Source organism: Pezoporus flaviventris, unplaced genomic scaffold, assembly GCF_033815535.1.
Source record: "Pezoporus flaviventris isolate CSIRO_AGI_PZ_B2104156 unplaced genomic scaffold, CSIRO_AGI_Pfla_v1 ptg000005l, whole genome shotgun sequence".
NCBI classification, from domain to species: Eukaryota; Metazoa; Chordata; class Aves; order Psittaciformes; family Psittacidae; genus Pezoporus; species Pezoporus flaviventris.
The window spans coordinates 16,595,290-16,613,274 of record NW_026892553.1 but is presented as its reverse complement, the minus strand read 5'-3'; the positions used below and the strand labels follow the sequence as shown (position 1 = coordinate 16,613,274).

The 17,985-nt window shown below is 38.7% G+C and overlaps 1 protein-coding gene across 5 annotated transcripts in view; it reads right to left on the bottom strand.

Moving 5' to 3' along the window:
* PCDH11X (protocadherin 11 X-linked) overlaps positions 1-17,985 on the bottom strand; it is a 491,394-nt gene that overhangs the window by 124,150 nt on the left and 349,259 nt on the right. For 4 of the 5 annotated variants that reach the window (XM_061446153.1, XM_061446156.1, XM_061446155.1 and 1 more), the window contains one exon: positions 12,504-12,702. The exons of the other annotated variant lie outside the window; for it this stretch is intronic. In XM_061446153.1, the coding sequence (XP_061302137.1) occupies positions 12,504-12,702 (199 nt within the window). The remainder of the gene's footprint in view (positions 1-12,503; positions 12,703-17,985) is intronic. 5 annotated transcript variants of the gene reach the window in all.

Below are 17,985 nucleotides of genomic sequence, written 5' to 3'. Positions count from 1 at the left end.
GATGAATGTACAAAGCAGAACCACGTTTCTTCGTAAGCATGTTTCAAAGGGAAAACAAATCCTAAAATCCTATCACAATGTGGACAGTGGTCTCCTCGGCAATTTTCATCATGCAGTGTGAATCCTTCTCTTCCTCTCCTTGCTTTCAACTGTTGGGGCTGTGTGTGAAGAGCTCTGATTTGCAAGATGCCTGTCACAGCATGGGCTCTGCCAGAAACAAACACTCAAAGGAAACGCTCCTTAAAGGCCTCACTGTACACCCCTCTCTCAGCTTAAAGACAGAAAATCTCCTACTGCATTAAGATCTAGTGAGTCAGCTTTCTTGTTAGAGAGGCAGGCAGTTTCAAACAAACCAAGTGTACTCATTAGATTTATTGAGCAGTTAATGTTAGAGCCCTACTATTATATTAGCTGTACCAATAGCAAAGGAAGTCCTACTAATGTCATGGCTCTTTCCTTGGTGCTTTCTTCCATTGTGGCAGTTAGAGGATGACAGAGAATAACATTTCTAAAGCTGTGACATGTATTTGGCAATCTGCTGCATTCTGACACAAATTAAGGGCCAGGAGTCATACAGTGATCCAGACACAAACTTCCCCACAGAAATAGCCCCACTGTATCAAAAAATCAGAAGATTTCAGGGGGAAGAAAGCAAATAAGAAAGAATTGTCCTTTTCCAACTCCGAAATAATTCATAGCATTGCACTCCTGAAATCTTTCTATACCTTGAATCTCTCTATTGCTTAGGAGACGTAAACAAAATTATAAAGTAAAATTAGGAAGGAAGTATCCTATCGTTTCCCCAAAGGTTAAACCTCTTTTGATTCAGAATCTGCCAAAGGAAACTGCACTGTTCAATATCCAAGCTGATTATTTAACTGTTAATATTCTTTAAAACATAGAAATAGTAATTTAATCATCTAAACTCCTACTTAGCATACAACAACTCAGACCTCACACACAGACATAATCAAATGTGATTCTTTTCACAGGACATAGCAACGAAAGGTAAAGGACCTGCTTTGTTTACAGATCTGCTCTGGCATACTCTTTTTTTTTTCACAGTGCTGTGAATACTTTCTGGTATTGGAGTGGATAAGAGCGATGCTGACTGATAATGGGGCTGATGAAAAGAAAGATTCTTGTGATCTTTACACAAAATGAGAAATAATGAGCTAATTTTAGAGACAGATGTACGACAGCTCCACCCCACCAGAATCCGTAATCAGTGATTTTTGACCCCTAGTGAAAAAAATGAGCATGTGTATAAAGAAAAGCTTTAATATCAGTTCTAATGAGATAAAAACAATATTTGCTTTCATAGTTTTCTAAGTGATTTCTCTCACACCCCTATTTCCCTTTATTGCCACTGTTTTTCTTTATATGCGTTACTATTAAGGAGGACAGAGAGAAGTTGTCTTTCTTTTTCTAAACAGTTCTTTGGTGTATGATTAGTATGTGACATGAGTAAAGCCTTTCTTGGTAGAGAAACGTTTGCTTTCTTTTAAAGTATTAGGTGAGGAATAGACTTTATAACATTTCATCCTATAGAGGACAAATCTTCTGGGACACTGGTTTTGAAACATCAGTCAAGATAAGCAGATAAAAGAACAACTATTGAAATAGTGTCATTGTTCTTCTTGATGTTTCAAAGAAACAGAGTTATTTCAGTTGAGAGGAATTTCAGTACACTAGACAGTACAGAATCAGCTAGCCATGTCCACGTCCTGGAAACAGCATTTGAGCTGGACTGGTTGTTGCTTCCTATTATTATTTAGAGAGAATTTTAATTTGATGCACAAAGGCTTTAAGTAGAGTTTTAAGCATTTCAGGGACAAGCATTGCAACAGTGCTGCTTGGCAGCAAGGCATGTCAGAAAGCAATGCATTTTTAAGCACAAAGGAGGCAAAAGGGAAGATGCTGTCAGCTCCTGCTCCATCTCACTATCCCATCCTATTCCCCCATCTAAGCCAAGCTATTCAGGATGCACCACTGTTGTGTACCCTGTCAGAGATAACACAGATCTGAGGAACACAAAAGCATTTGTTAAATACAGTCAGCAAATTCGAGTTACTAACATGCACAGACAGGTGAATATTTGCTAGACAGTACAGGTTAAAATAACTTCTTATTGTGAGAACCTCTCTGAAGCTGTTGATCAGCTGGGCAACTGTGCAGACTAACCAGCACGATGCTGCCTCTCTTCCCCCCCAAGCCACACAGGGCTCCTGCCTTTTCACCTCATGACCAGTTTTCCAATTCACATCATCATTAGCAGTGTGACTGAACTTCAGGAATCCAATACAAGACAAGGTGATGTCTATTTTTGTAGGATGAAATGAAAATAAAAAGAGCTCACAGGCACTTAAAAGCATTGCTAGTACTGCATGTTATTTGTATAGATCTGCAGTACTTCTATTATGCAAGTACTACGGATGATTTTTACTACAATTGTACTGTGACCATAAAATCAGCATAGCAGCCACATTGCACTCAGCCCCACAAATACATAGCAAATTTCTGTCTGTAATCCAGGGATTTTACCAGATAATTCAAATGGAAACATGGGAATGGATATGTACAAATAACCAAGACAGGGTAAGAGCAACATGAAAATTGTGAAAGGGATACATGAGATAGGAGCTACGGGCATTGCTGAAATCAGCAATGTGCAGAGTCAAAGTTAACTCTGAAAACTCTTAAGAACAATTAGACTGTCACTTGGTTTCATAACAGAAGTACTGAATCATGCAACATTCTGAATAATGACACAAACCATACAAAATCCTGCCGCTAACTAGAAAGCAGCAACGTTATTATTGATATCTAACACAAAGGTGAGAATCTCAACCTCCTATGTAATATAAATCCAACAGCATCATCATAAATATTTTGCCTAGGTTTCTCCAGCTCAACCCAGACAAATCTGTTTTATTTTTCAGAATGTGCCTATCATTATTAGTGACCAGTAGGTTTCAAGAAAAACTGGTGTTAGGATCAACAGCATGTACCAAGGACACCAGCCCTGCATTCCCCTGGTGCACAGCCTCTGCAAAGGTTTCTGAGCCTTCCATTGACCTGACTGCTGCAAAGCTGAGCTTTGAAAACTAACCGGGAAATAAAAGGATCACAGTGCAGACTCAAAAACCACAGAAAGAGCAGCTTATTAAAAACATGCTGCTTTTCCAAAAGACTAAAAGATATTCAAAGAGTAAAAGCAAAAAATATCTCCCTTATTCAAGAATATATGGATACACACAAGACTTTTGGAACAAAATTTCTAGTTGCTCCTAAGGTGCATCTCAAGATTGGATCCTATTTCCCTACCAAAAGTCCAATTAAGGAAAACATCAGATCAAAGTATGACTACACAAAAAAAAGGACAACAATCACTAGATTTATTGTGTTGATCTGATTTGACTCAGAAAATGTGACTTTGAGTGCACTGTCAATTAGGAGTCTTTTTTGTTCAATAAATACAATTCTTCTGTTTAATTTCTAAAACAGAATGGTAGCTGCAGACAGTCATTAAATATATTTCATGATATATCGTTCATTAATCAGAGTGAAATCAAATAATAAATTATGATGCTTCAACTGAAATAATAATCACACAATCTTCCACACGGTTTAAATTGAATAAAACACACAAAAAACTTTTCTTCCTTTCTCCCGTATTTCTGTTTTTAAAACAGGAACAGAAGCTAACAAGCAGCTTAATATTTCATGTTTCTGAGACCTCCTCCCAGTGCCACTGATTAGCCTGACTTGAAAAAAAAGAAAACAAATTGCATCATCCTATTTTTAAAATAAGAAAAAAGTGAAAAAGTGAGACAAAGTAAGAGAGTCAGAGACAAGACATAAAATGAATTCATGGCTTGTAGGTAACAGAAACACAAACATCATATGAACTTTATCTTACTGTGTGGGTGACCTAATAAAGATCAGAAGCAAAGAAAGACCCATTGTCAAGAACCGGTCATCACCCTCTGTGATGGGAGCCTTGCTGGACCGGGATGGCTTTGCCACCCCAGGCTCCCACTGCCGCCCTTCACTTGTGCCCATCTTCACACTTGTCATGTGCAAACCCGGTGGACAAGATAAGGGGTTGCTTTCCTTGCAGAGGTCTGCTTCCCTGTGATAAACTTCTATCTCATCCATAACTGGATTTAAGATAGGAAGGATACACTCATCTTCAAAGCTGTCACCAGAAGGGAACTCTATCAATGACTTCAGCTTTCATATGCTCCAGATAAACTTTCCGTTTTAATCTGTGCCCTTTGTGACTTTTCAAGGTATCATAACCATCAAAGCCCTAATACACTCCCAGATACAGGGTGCTCCAAATTAGATTCCATTTACCCAGCTAAACTTCGGGCCCAATTTTACTGCAAATATGACAGCTAGTCAAATCTAAAAGGAGTTTGAAAAAGTTAAGGGAAGAAATGTGTGCTCTATCCACCTCTGCCCCACCAGGCTGCTTGTTATAGCAGTATATTTTAAAACTCTCATAAACCTCAAAAAGAAAAAAAATAGGATTATCCATTACCATGTCAGCCCAAGTGATAACATAAATATATATCACAGAACATCTGCCACTAAATCACTGTTTCTAGATGTCAGATCTCATTTATTATTAAAAAAAAAAAAACAAAACAAACACTTTAAAGCCGTCCTTATTATTTTGCAAGAGATGAATGATTTCTAAACTGCAAGGTGGAGCTATTCTTTCTAATCTTTTTAGACAGAGAAGCTTCTACTATAAACCTCAGTCGAGAAGAACATTAGATGGCATTCACATATTATTATTGCCTGAATTACTTCATCCCAGTTTGTAGTCTAGAAAATCCAACAGATATTCCCCAGTGATTTTCCCTATCAATCCCCATTGATTTTACATGAAAATACGTGGCGCATTTCAGAAAATTTGCTTTTATCTTACTTGTCTTTAAACGGTAGAAAATATACATTAAGGCATCATACTCTAGTATCAACAATAAATTACAGAATCACAGAATCATAAGTAGCAATCAGGTTGGAAGGGACCTCAAGGATCATTTCGTCTAACATTTTTTGCTAAAAGCACAGTCTAGACAAGGAGGCACAGCACCCTGTCCAGCTGAATCTTGAAAGTATCCAATGTAGGAGAAGCCACAACTCCCCTGAGGAGATTATTCCAATGGCTGGTGGTTCACATTGTGACACATTTTCCTCTTGTCTCCACAGGGAATCTCCCAAGGAGTAACTCATTCCCATTAATGCCTCCTGTTTCCATGTGGCTCCTTGTAAAAAGGGAGTCTCTGTCTTCTTTGTGGATACCTTTCAAGTACTAGGACATGGTGATAAGGTCTCCTCCATCTAAAATTTACTTTTAGAAGAATTTATAGAGTGCTCCTTAATCACAGGAAGTATAGGGTTTTCAGACACAGAGTCTATGTTTGCAGTGCTGCGATTGACTGATAGGGTCCGACTTGTACAATCTTTTTGCTTTTGCATTTTTACATGTAATTTGCTTTGTCCGGTTTTGCCCGTGTGTCAGATGCCTTAATAACTCTTAAGTCAGGCACTCAGGGATCAAATTACCAAGTCATGGAATTATTTCTGAATATACTATCTGCATCCTCCTAGGTACAAGTGAAAATCTGCTTGCAAAAGCCACTCATCTGTATCATTGTAAATTCACCTTTCCAGTCTGACCTCTTCCCCCTTCTCCAATCTCCAGTCATCAACAAATCAAGAATATCATAATGATTTGTTTTATTTTATAGCAGGGTCTGTTGGCTCGCTTCACTCTATCTGCTTACGAGTAGAAAGTTATTTTATTTTAGAAACAGACAGCTAAAACATCTGGAAAATCCATACAGTTGTCAGCCCTGTGACATTCAACGCCCTCAAACATATGCCATGCAGATATAAAGTTGCACTTCTAAAGGAGATGTACTCTATAATGTGAATGTTGAGAACATTCTGGTTTTGATCTCTGCCAGTTCCCCCATCTTTTAAATCAAACAGCCGCTTAATGATTGCTGTGGTGGTTTATATATCTGTGATTCACGGGCGTGCTCTCAGGAGGTCATCGGAAAGGTTGGCATTTCACAAAGTGGTACAGTACCATAGTCAGCCATTACACTCTCCCACCTACGTACAAGCTAATTTGATTAAAGGTAGAAGATCAATCAAACTCTTTTGCCTCAGAAAGATTAATTACCTCAGCACTTTCTGAATTAATTATTAGCATTCATCCGTGGGGATAGAAAAACCCAATACAGTAGAAGTAAAAGGACCCAGTGGGCAGATGTGGTAGACTGGGATGTATTTTAGCCCAAGATTTATTATCTTTAACTAATGACAGTGGCTTCCTTTTTTTACTTAAATTAGACATAAGTGCTATAGTGTGTTTATAATACAGCAACAACAGAACTAAAATATTACTGTTACATTTCAACCTTATTCTGGAACTGAAAGCACACAGGGATTTCAAAAATGAAATGGCTATTTAAAAAAAAAACCCTCCTATCTCTGGCAAGCACACACCTAGTCCCAGTTTCCAGACAGGGAACAAGACACTTAAAACTTCATAGTTTTACTTTTTGTTGTGCTCCAGCATGAGGGCTGAAGTCCAGCTGCTAGAGCTGTCTTACTGAGGATGTTTAAAGAGTGTATTTCAGCAACTGCGGAGTTTCTGATTATCAGACAAGTCAGCATGGCAAAAACTGCAGCCACTTTCCCCAGGGAGAGCAAGCTTCCTGCCTTCAGCTATCTGCCATCAGCGTGCAGCACTGACCCTTTCTTCTTCACAACAACGTCAACGAGATTTACAGGACCCTGCAAAGCTGTCATTAAGGAAAGCCTCTCATGGTGCCTCTGACAGTCCAGGCTGCCAGTGTGACTCCCAGCCAGCACCAGCGATCAGCAGCAGCAGAGCGAAGCTGGGTGATGCAGCCAGCCCAGTGTCCAGGCAGGGGCTGGAACTGGAAGTCAAGGGCTAACACAGCACTGAAACTCGGCAAACATCCTCACTGCCAGCATTTATATTACCAAGACAGAAAAGGGACCTCTCAGATCACAGACTAGATTTGCTTCTATTACAGAGGGCAATTTATTTACCCTCTCATAAATTTATCAAGTTTCTTTTTCAAACCAGACAGCAGTCTCATTGCCTGCTTATATGCTTCCTCACTGATCTTGTTTGAAATCCCCAAATTTCTGGCCTTGGCTAGTTTACAGACAGCACCAGTTCATTTGCTTGTGAAGCAACCCAGTACTTCATGTTGGCCCCCATTCTCTGCTCTTACTTGAGAGCAGTCCTAATCCCCAGCCAGCTTTTACCTTGCAGTTTAACAAGCCAATATTAATTCCTTATTCTGTATGCAGGCATTCCATTCCCTTGTTATTAATAATATTTCTTTATGCCTGGTACTCCCATGAGTTCACCTTCCTCTAATGTGGGAAGCCAACACTATTTGTAATAGGCTAGTTGTGGTATCATCAGTGTCTTGGTTTTTTTTTCCTCTTTTTTTTTCCTCCTGTACTAGGAGTAACCCAGGATTTTTCCACAATCACATTAGGTACCAGTGATTTATGGTTTATCTTTGTAATACTCAGTTGTTTTTTTTTCTTTATGTCATTTTCAGCTGGTGATTTATATACTAGCTACACCCATTCCTATAAGAAAGACTCCCAACTATTAGATTTCATCCCACTGCTATTACTCCAAATCCTTAACAAAATCCAGTTCTTGTGTCATACACACCTCCTCCTCTATTTTCAGTGATGCTTGGCTTTGAGATAGCAGAATATTTCATTGACACGTTCCTGCTTTTAATGCCAAACTCATTAATGAAGATAATGATGAAGATCTTTCCATTCCTGTATTAATCTGTCTTTTCCTTCTTAATTCCTAATGCTCCACCTTAATGTCATAATAATAGTTATTAGTTCTTAAATCTATATAGACTAACTATACACGTATTAGCCAATATTAAAAATACATGTCATTGAAGTGAGATAATAGAGGTAATCTAGTACTACTCTTGCAAAGCCTATCATACATTTGTAGTTTTATCTTTGAATGTATCTATCTTTCTGGTAAATGTTTTCCAGTGGCAAATCCTGAGTACTTCTTTTTCCTTGACACCTCGTCTCTTAGAATTACAGAAAAATAAGGAAAACACTATCAGTTTTGATATCCTGGGAGGAAGATTATCTCCTCTCCTCCACATGACTGCACTGAACCTACTCTGACTTTTACTTCCATTATCATCATTCTTCATCAGCCTGTCTTTGCTCTCATCAACATCATCCTTATCAAAAATTAAGGCAAGGTGAAAGTGTTCTTTTAATTTTGGAGAAGAAATATGCTATCTTTAATCTTGAACAGATGTCATCCTTGCTGCAAACCTCCTTCTTATGTGCCCAAATACCACAGATTAGAGCCTTAATTCTTCTTAAGACTAATTCTCTTGAAGTCTGATGATCACTTAAAGCCAGCATAAGCTTTGCACCAGCTCCTCTTTCCCTCATTTGCCGTCCACAAGTAGTGTACCGTGTAACAAATAGAACTGGGGAAATGATTTGTTTACAAATAACCTTTTCTCCCTTAGATCAGGTTGAACCCAGATGAATTTTTCTATCCAGTTCATCCAAGCAGCTCTACAATTGCTTGTGCTGCCACAGGAGAAAGAGCGATTAGAAGATCCAAACAAGCAGCCATAGATGCCTCTAGCAACACCAGCTCAGAGCAACCATGAAATTACAGTTCCTATCAGCTCGCCTTTTGGCATTCCTTCCTTAGTTCTACACCTTCTGATGTTCAAGACAACTTTCTTTGCTTATTACCCACTAATTCATGTTAAATATCCTTATGGAGACTCCCTTTCCTTAAGATGCCAGCTTTCTCCTCTTCAAACACCTGGCATCTCAGTGTGTTTTGCCTCATTAACCACTCCTTTAAGTTTCAAACAGCTTTGTTGATACTTTCACTTTATTTATACAACATAATTACAATTATTTAATTTCAGATTTCTGGGTTTCTGTTTGGCTTTTTTTATTGTTTGGGGTTTTTGTTGTTTTTGCTTTCCCCTAAGTTGCAATCATATTCCTCTTACTCTGCCCAATTTCTTAGGTGAACTGGGCATACTCCACCTCCTCCAAATAAGTAAGAAAAATAGATTTATTCTCTAGAGGGGAAAAAAAAAACAACCAACAGATTATTTTGATAAGGCTATAAAAGCAGGTGAAGCATGAACATTTGTCATTAATATGCCACATGAATTAAATAACCAAGCATAACATTTACCTTTCTACTCCCTTTCGTCAACCTTACTGCTTACAGCCACTACGAATCCTTAGCATAGGGAATTGCTTGAGCAATTTATGAACAGAAAACATATGAATGCCACACACATTAGTGCTGTTACTTAAGGATAATGTTCTCTACAAACCTACATACATTTTTATATTAGTATTTACTTAGTGTGACAGCTTATTGGCATCTCTTCCTTATGATGCACCTACCACACTGCACATTATGCTTTTTTTGAGAAGACAACTAAAGTAAGAGAAGACAAATCATTTAAATAGCCTATTTCTAATTTTAATTAGTATAGTCAACTAATTTTAAAGGTGTGCATAGAAATTGCTCATACTTTTCTAGCCACAATGCTTTTACAGTTATTCTTTCCCCCTTGCTTCACTCCTAAATTCCTATATGAATTTGTAAGGGTTCCTCTCACCACCATTTCTCAGATTTTTTTATTTTAAGTTGTGGTCATCTTTTGCAGTGTTGTGTAATACATACTTTTCTATTGTTAATAAATGGAAAGTTTCCAAAATACAATAATTTCCACTATTAGAGAAACAAAGAAAACCAAAGAACTATATTTAGGAAAAAAAAGGGAAAAAACACTTGAATATATCTCTGAGTGACGTGGCATCTGTCATCAGTTTTCACAAGCTACTTTACATCTTAGTAGGCTATAGATGTTACTGAAGTTGTTTCAGGCCAACTCTATGTCTCCTTGGTAGGCAAATTTGAACTAAATTACCATCAGATGATTAATCAGTCTTAATGCTTTAGACAAAGTTTCAGATTAAGACAGGTCTGAAATTAAAGATCTTGAAAGACAATGAAGGCCACGCTTATTCTGTTATATGAATTCTACTCAGATTATCTGACCATATATTTCTTTCTCTTTTCACATTAACATTTTTGTCCATGAAACAAAAATAAAGATACTTTGAATATATCATGCCACTCCAAATTAGATGAAAAAAGCAACAATCAAAGAACTAGCAGCATGTCTGTAGAGAAAACTATCAATTCAGAATGGTTTTCACTATTAACTGTGTTATGCATGCACAAATGAACAAAATGAAGCTCAGGCTGAATGGTATCATATCAGCACGCAAGATACGTTGGTACCTTACCTACAAAAGGTCACTTTGCAGCAGTACACTGAATAAAAATATGCTGTGGGTCTTCCCCCTCTTTTTTATTTAGATGTATAAGAGCATATACCAACATCTATTTATATCTGCTCTTTTTCTGCCACTAGATGCTGCCATTAATATAAGCATAAAACACCAAAAAGGACTGCAAACTGCGCTCTCCACACTGTAAGCATCACACCGTATTGTGTCAATTAAACTGTTTCAATAAGATACAAGTTAGAACAGCAAAAAATCTTCACATAACATAAATGCTAATTGAACTGTGATGTCGGGTTTAAAACTGAACTGGCAGGTAATTAAGACAGGTGATGAAACTTTTTCAGCTTCACACTTGAAAAGACATCAGACATCTGCTTATTCTCCACAGTGTTATGTGTCAATGATATTCAGATGTCATAGCTGTATTGCTTTTAGGGCAACATTCTAGAAGAGTCTTCATCCATAGTTCTGAAATTGCAAAAACTGAGCTCAAAAAGCACTGAGCCTATTTGTAAAGCCAAGACAGGATTCACAGGCCTGTTTTAACAACTCCTCATACCAGGTCCTGTCCCATGCTTTCTGCATGAGAGGACCCAAATGCTCATTTCATGTACATCATGCTCATGTCAGCAAGGCATAAATATCAGAGTTACAGATAACAAAAGAGAGCTGGCAAACAAGTTCAGATCATGAGTATGCATAGCAAAAGCAGCAAATGAGACATATATAACTTGATACTTTCTTTGTTTGGGGTATGTCTGTAGCCCTTTAGAGTGTCATTGTGTAAAGAATTCAGTTTGACTGCCTAGACTGTTCTTAAGGGTATAATACAGCCTTGAATATATATACACAAACAAAAGCAAACAATGAATAGTGTTTTTAACCCAACATCCAAACCCTCTGATGGTTCTTGTCAGCTGTCTATCAGCTCAGAAAAAAAACAGCAACATTCTGGCATTATTTCAGGAACCATAACTACAATTTTTAAAAGTCTGAAACTGAGGCTCCCCAGTTAATAGCTTTTGAACTTCAAGAAAAAGAGAGAATGGACCTCATCCCTGCAGACAAGCCCCTCAAGACTCCAGTCTCAGGCAGCACAAGGCAAAGGCAGCAAGGTGATTTTCAATAGCCAGGCTGAATGTGTCAGCCATTACCAGTCAGAGGTAATGTTCTCTGCTGGATGCTGTATTTGCCAGTGCAAAGATGTAAGTACCTTCTCACCCAGAGCTATTTCAAGTGTATAGGACTTACTAATTCATTCATCATGACACTAAAGCAGCTGAAATACACCTTTCGGGCCAAGTTTTGCCCAGAACAGATGTATTTTCACATCACTTAATAGCCTGCTAACAAGCCCTTAGAGGCTTTCACACATTCAGGTATCTCTTCATCAATGGCACAGTTCAATTTAATCCAGATAAAGAGCCCCTGGGCAATTAACAGTTAACTAAAGTACAGCGGAGTCTCCAACTGGCTGTCACATCACAGTAGGGAAAGCAAAACCAGCCAGTATCCATAGCTTTAGCATGGTCCTGAGCTCATATTGATTTTGCTTCGCTGTTTTCAATGTCATGAGAAGCCAGTGATAACTGCAGAAACTAGATGACAAACTTTTTGGAGATTATTTTTACTACATGCCATAGCTGCTCTCAAAAGAGAAATCAAGAAAACCTCATTTCTGGACACTGCAGTGTGGTTACAGACCTACTCATCATCCAGAAGTCCTTTCCGTTAAAACAAGCTACAGCGTGCAGTAGCGTTGGGTAGGGAAACACATTAAAAAGAATAAAGTCTCTCAGCACAGTATTTATGACTGTAAGGGCAACAGTGTTAACCTCATCAGAAAGCTCCTCTGTGTATAGCACAGCAGATCTATAAAAATACCAGGTTATCCATAAACTCTGTACAGCTCAAGAGTGTTTTATTTTCAGTGGTCAGACTTCACATTTTTAGAAATATGGGGTGTCCTTGGCCGTATTCAAATCAATGGCTTTAATAATTGCTTGAACGAGAAGCCCACTTTTGATACTCAAATGATTTAACAACTGAGATGACCAGAGTTCATCACTTACTGGACTCCGGGTCTGAGTTGCCATCTCCTTCTGTCCGGCTGTTGGGTGAAGCTTGCTCATAATACTCCTCCTGGGGGAAGCCGAGGGGCAGAGGGTGCGATGTGCTAGCACCGCTCGTGGGTTCGTGGTCTCCAAGCCCACTGTCACTGCAGCTTTCCTGGGAGCCATCTGGTAGGTGAAATGTGACACGGCGCTGAGGCTACAAGGAAGGAAGAAAATTATATGGTTTCCACTACAGTATCAGTAATTGCTTAATGCAACCAATTTAGGAAATGTATTATTTCAGTTATCTGCTGAAGACGCATTATCTGGAGTTGTGCACAATTTCAGGCTTTCATGAGCAGCAGCCTGCTTTCAAACCCACTCCACCTGACAGCAATGCTTTCTTCTGGTTTTTAAAAATGTAAGCCCTGATGCAAAATGAAAGACACCTCAAACTAAACAGACTGTGTCAGACTTCATAAGTCTTTGGATGCCTTTTGTATCCTGACTCTGAGATTTCAATCACTTTTTGAGGCTCAATTTATTTCACTGCTCAGATTTCTAGTTTTCAAAAACCATTTTCTTTCCCATTAAAAGCTGCTCCACACTTTTGGGCCTAAAAAATGCGACACACTTCTAACGCTGAATTCTTCTAAGCCAGAAGAAAGAACAAACAATAACAAGCCTTATGCATTGCAAACAATTTTAATTTGCACAGACATTAAAACAATTGTTTAAAAGTAGATTCCACTACTCTCCTTCAGATATTTCATTACAACCCCTTCGATTTCTGTTACACCATAGACCTGTGCATCAACTATAAAAAGGCTGGAAGCTGGAAAGCAGAGAGAGCTGAGGAGGGAAAGTGTCACAGCACTGCTGTGGAAGGAAGCGCCAGGTGAAAGGAAGAACCCGATGTCTCAGGGATCGGAAGGCAATTTCATCACCGAAGTGACTCTGTGATTTAGGAGTTGAATAACTGAAATGTATATCTCTCCCAGTATTAAATGAAAATATGGAAAAAAAATAAAAATAAGCAGCTCCCCTGCTCATTTCCATGTGTCTTATTTCCATGTGTTTTAGAAACATGAAGATTCAAAAAAAACCCAAAATAACAATTCAAAATGTTATTAGCTTGATGTTACACAAAATTCCATTTGAAAGGCAATGCAAAACTTTCCAGCTCCAGAACTCCTGGGATTAGTAAAAGCTGGAGATCAGATTTTTGATGCAATTATGCAAAAAGAAGTATATATAGTGTTTATAACAGAGCAGATGTTGTCAGAGGTCCCTAGATATTTGGTTCCTATAGGTGATGGTGTTGAACTCCATTGCTTATATTACATTTTTGCTAAGAAGTGAAGTTCCTCTGCTTTTTAAAATCCCTTTTCATCACTGTGACGTTATTACATATGCCCACAGACAGCTGCTGTACAGTGTGGTACAGCCAAGAAAATGGCAAGATCAACTTTACATGTGCAATTCCTGACAGATGTGAGTGAAAACCCTTAGAAGCTAGCAGTAAGAAATTCATGGCTTTCCCAGAAAAGCTGTTCTAGCGCTTCACCACTGCTAATGGAGAAGTTTTCTTCTGATGTCTAACCTGCCTCTTTCTTGTTACAAAATAAATCACTTCTTCAGTCCCATCCATCATGGTCTGGTTATTCCCACTCATCTTTCTGGCATTTGGCACTTTAGTCTTCTTCAGAATAAACAGACCTGATTATTTTAATCTGCTATGTGCCTTCTGATATATCTTACTGCTCCCTCCCTGCACACACACTCACACATGCCTGCCTGTGCACAGCTCAAAACTTGTTACAGAGCTTCAGCTGAGATCTTCAAAGAGTGGAGTAGAGCAGAAGGATCATTTCACATCTCCTGCAGGCTCCACTACTACTTTGCCTTTTTCATGGCAGCATAACACATTTTCTTTGCCAACCACTATAATGTCCATCTCCTTTTCTAATGACCTTTTGCTGGTTGTCCACTTTCTGGTTATCACCATTGATTGCTGGAGCTGAAGGGCAGCCCGTTGCATTCCTTCTTCATGCCTTTCTATTTTTTCCAGATGATTTCATCTGTTTATCATCAAGTACATTTGCCTTCAAGCTCCTGCTTTCCTGTTTACCAAATCTGCAGATTTCAGACCCTCTCTCATTTGCCAGATCTTTAAGAAAAATTGGAGCAGATCAAGCCAAGCCATCAGCTGAGCTCGGAAAACCTGAATGCAGAATGACTTGCCATCACACAGGATGGAAGGGGAGAAGACCTCCCTCCTGTCACTGCAGGAGAAGCCTTACAGCCCACTGGAGAAAAGTTCAGACAGCAAAAGATTCCCAGCTAACTCCCCCACATTCCTCCATGCATTTGTGATGTCACCAGAAGAATGTTATCTGCAGCTGCTCCCAGGGCAACCTGGAAGGCTGGCTGGGGCAGTGGTTCTGCTCCTCCATCATCTCTCTCATCTCTCTTATCCTTTTCCCACCACAGGCAGAGATATATGGAGTGTCTCTGCACAGTCCAAAGAACAGGAGGATGTACAGAAATTACTAGTATGACTTATCCTCTTCTACCTTTTAACTGCCAACTGCCTCTCGGAGCCCTGTTCTTACCAGCAGTCTCAGTTGACTTTAACCTGAAAGTCTAAATAATTAAAGTTTTGTGGAGTTGATCCAGTGAAAATATTCCTGCAATGTTACTGATTTGCTCCCTGCATACAGAACTGCACAGATGCGTCGCTGCAGCATGTGGAAACAGAATATATTACTACTTTGGTCTTTAAATGAGCCTGATATTCACAGTATCTATGAAAAATCAACCTTTATTGCACAAACTGTTTGTAAAACCTCTGTGTATTTTGTGAGGTTTACATTGCCTTCATGCTGTCTATGTTGCACATGTGCTGTTTGGTACTCATGCTGGGTTGTGTTTTCTCATCCCCAAGCTACTAGTGAGCCTTAAAAATAAAATATTCTTAAAATGTTATTGGCCCAAGTTCTAGTGTAAAATACCGGGATTAGGCTGGGAACACAATGGTTACTATTACGTATGGCTGGGATGCACCAAGTGTAAACAAGTGAATCTTTCATTTCATGGTCTGGCATCAAACTACAGCAGAAGTTCTTAAGCAGGTGACAGTAAAGGAGACCAGAAAGATATCAAGGCCTTTTTTAGACTGCCTGGCCCAGTGAGAAGAACAAAAAACACCCCCACGCCCCCTGCAAAAGAAAAACAATCTGAACAACCAAATTTTAGCTAACTCTCACATACAGTAAAAAAGTGTAAATATTTAGTTCCATAAATTGAGATGTTATTATCCAAAAGATAAAAAAACAGCCAATATAAAATAAACTGGCATCAGGTAAAGGCTCATGATTTTAATTTGACAGTGTTCCTGAGTATGCCACACCTGATACTGCTGATGACAGAGCTCTTTGGGAAGAATTTATCAAGATGAAAAAGCCCCAGCTATTTCTCTGCATGGCAGTGCTGCCATTTTCTTAATTCAGGCAGTATCAGACAATGATCTGAAACAAGTAATTCCAATGAAATTTTGCCAAAAGCTGGGACTTATCTTCTGTCACAATTATTTTGGAAATTTCCTCCTTGAGGCATTTAAATTTCAATTTATAAGATTATAAAATATCCCCAGACTCCAGCTCCTTTCTCTTTATCTCCAAAGGGAGTTAGCACTGATACTAAGAGAATAACAAGGATTATGGTTTGTTTTATTTATTTGACAGACAGTAAGTATATTTTTTGAAAAGAGAGAAGTCCAGGCAAGCCCATTATGGATTCGTAGTGCATCCTGAAAATGCTGATGCAGGAATTTGTAATGCAGACAATTAGACTGATAGGGGAAAATGAAGTGAAAATGTAAGGAAAAATGTACAGTTTCTCTGACAAATGTAACAATATTAAATTACTCTTTATTGGTAGGGAAAAAGAATTTTGCTCCCAGAGATGTCACGAGCCCAGACACAAATCCTGTCAGAGGTCTCGTACGGCATTCACTGCATTTTGCAAAGGCAGTCTGTGTCTGGAGGGATCAAATTATCTCCGAAAACCGCAAACCTTTTACTCTCATTATTGAAATTTATATGAAGACTGATCAAAGCCCCAAACTATTCTGTGTTCAATCTTTCACTACAATAATTAGACTGTGGCAGTGGGAATAATAAAAGATGAGTCTAAGTAAATAGCTTTGGATACACTGAAGGGATGATTTCTGGAATTATACACCAGGGGTTAGCCAATTTATAATCAAAACCAAAAAAAAGGTAATAGAAAAAGCAGCAGATATCAACTGAGGAACATTAAACTATTAACCTTATTATCTTCATTCACTGAAGCAAATTAATACTCTTTTAAAAGGAGATCATAAAGAAAAAACATTACTGTTTAATTTATGTTGAATTAATTATATTATTTAGATGATAATTCTGATTTTAAACAGGCCTTATTTAGGAGATGCTGTAAGACAGCACAGAAGTAAAAGAACAGGATTACTTCAACAGTTTCATTTTCCACTGTTAGCAGCCAGTGAATGAAGGAGTAGTAAAAAATATTTGCTAAGTTGCTATTAATATTTATTTCTCAGTTGCTTATGTCTTTCAAATGCCAGGAAGGCATAAAATCCATGCTTTAAATATCCAGACAACTATCTCCAGTTACGATCGGTACTTTTCAGTTGTTAAAGAAAATCCTTAACCAAACTATGATTTCCAGTTCAAATCTTTTTATACTCAACTGTCACCTTTTGTTCCAAAACAACAATCTTCTGTTCCATACGTTTTGATTGAGACACACTGGACCCAGCTACTATTCATGTAAAGTTCTCAGAATAACACAAAATCAAATTGCTCGATAGGATCCAACTACAAATCCAATGGAAAGCATGATGAAACTCCAGAAAGACAAGCCAGTATTTTCATTTTCCCTTTCCCTAGACTTAGTAGGGTACAGCACAATTATTATGGCCCAAATAGGTTCTACCAATTGTTTTATAAGTGTGTATTTCACATACTTATTGCAGTGCTGTCCCAGCAGCTGAGGCTAAATGAAATGTGCTCCTCAAACTCAATTAAAGCTCCACCAACACAAACTCCAGACTTGGGATGTCACATGGATTCAACATTACACTGCTGGCTCTGAACCTTTATAGCCAATGACTCAAAGTGCACAATCACTCACTAATCACTTTATTTCACCTGAAAGGGAACACCTCTGAACCTCAGGAGTTCCCTTGGACAACGTCCTGACCCGAGGGGACTGTTCCCAGCTGCAGACCACTGCTCCAATGAGGCCCGACTCCAAATGGTGCCCTGAGGGGATCCTTTTATACCCAAGTCGGTTATGAGCTGTGGCCCCATACGGTCACGTAGCCCCCCATTGGCTCAGGACCCAGCCTCCTGCCCTTGCACCCACCAGCGCCACCATGTGGGGGGGACAAGAGCTGCACATGCAGGAGCTATCATAGGCATCTGTCTGGTGGGGG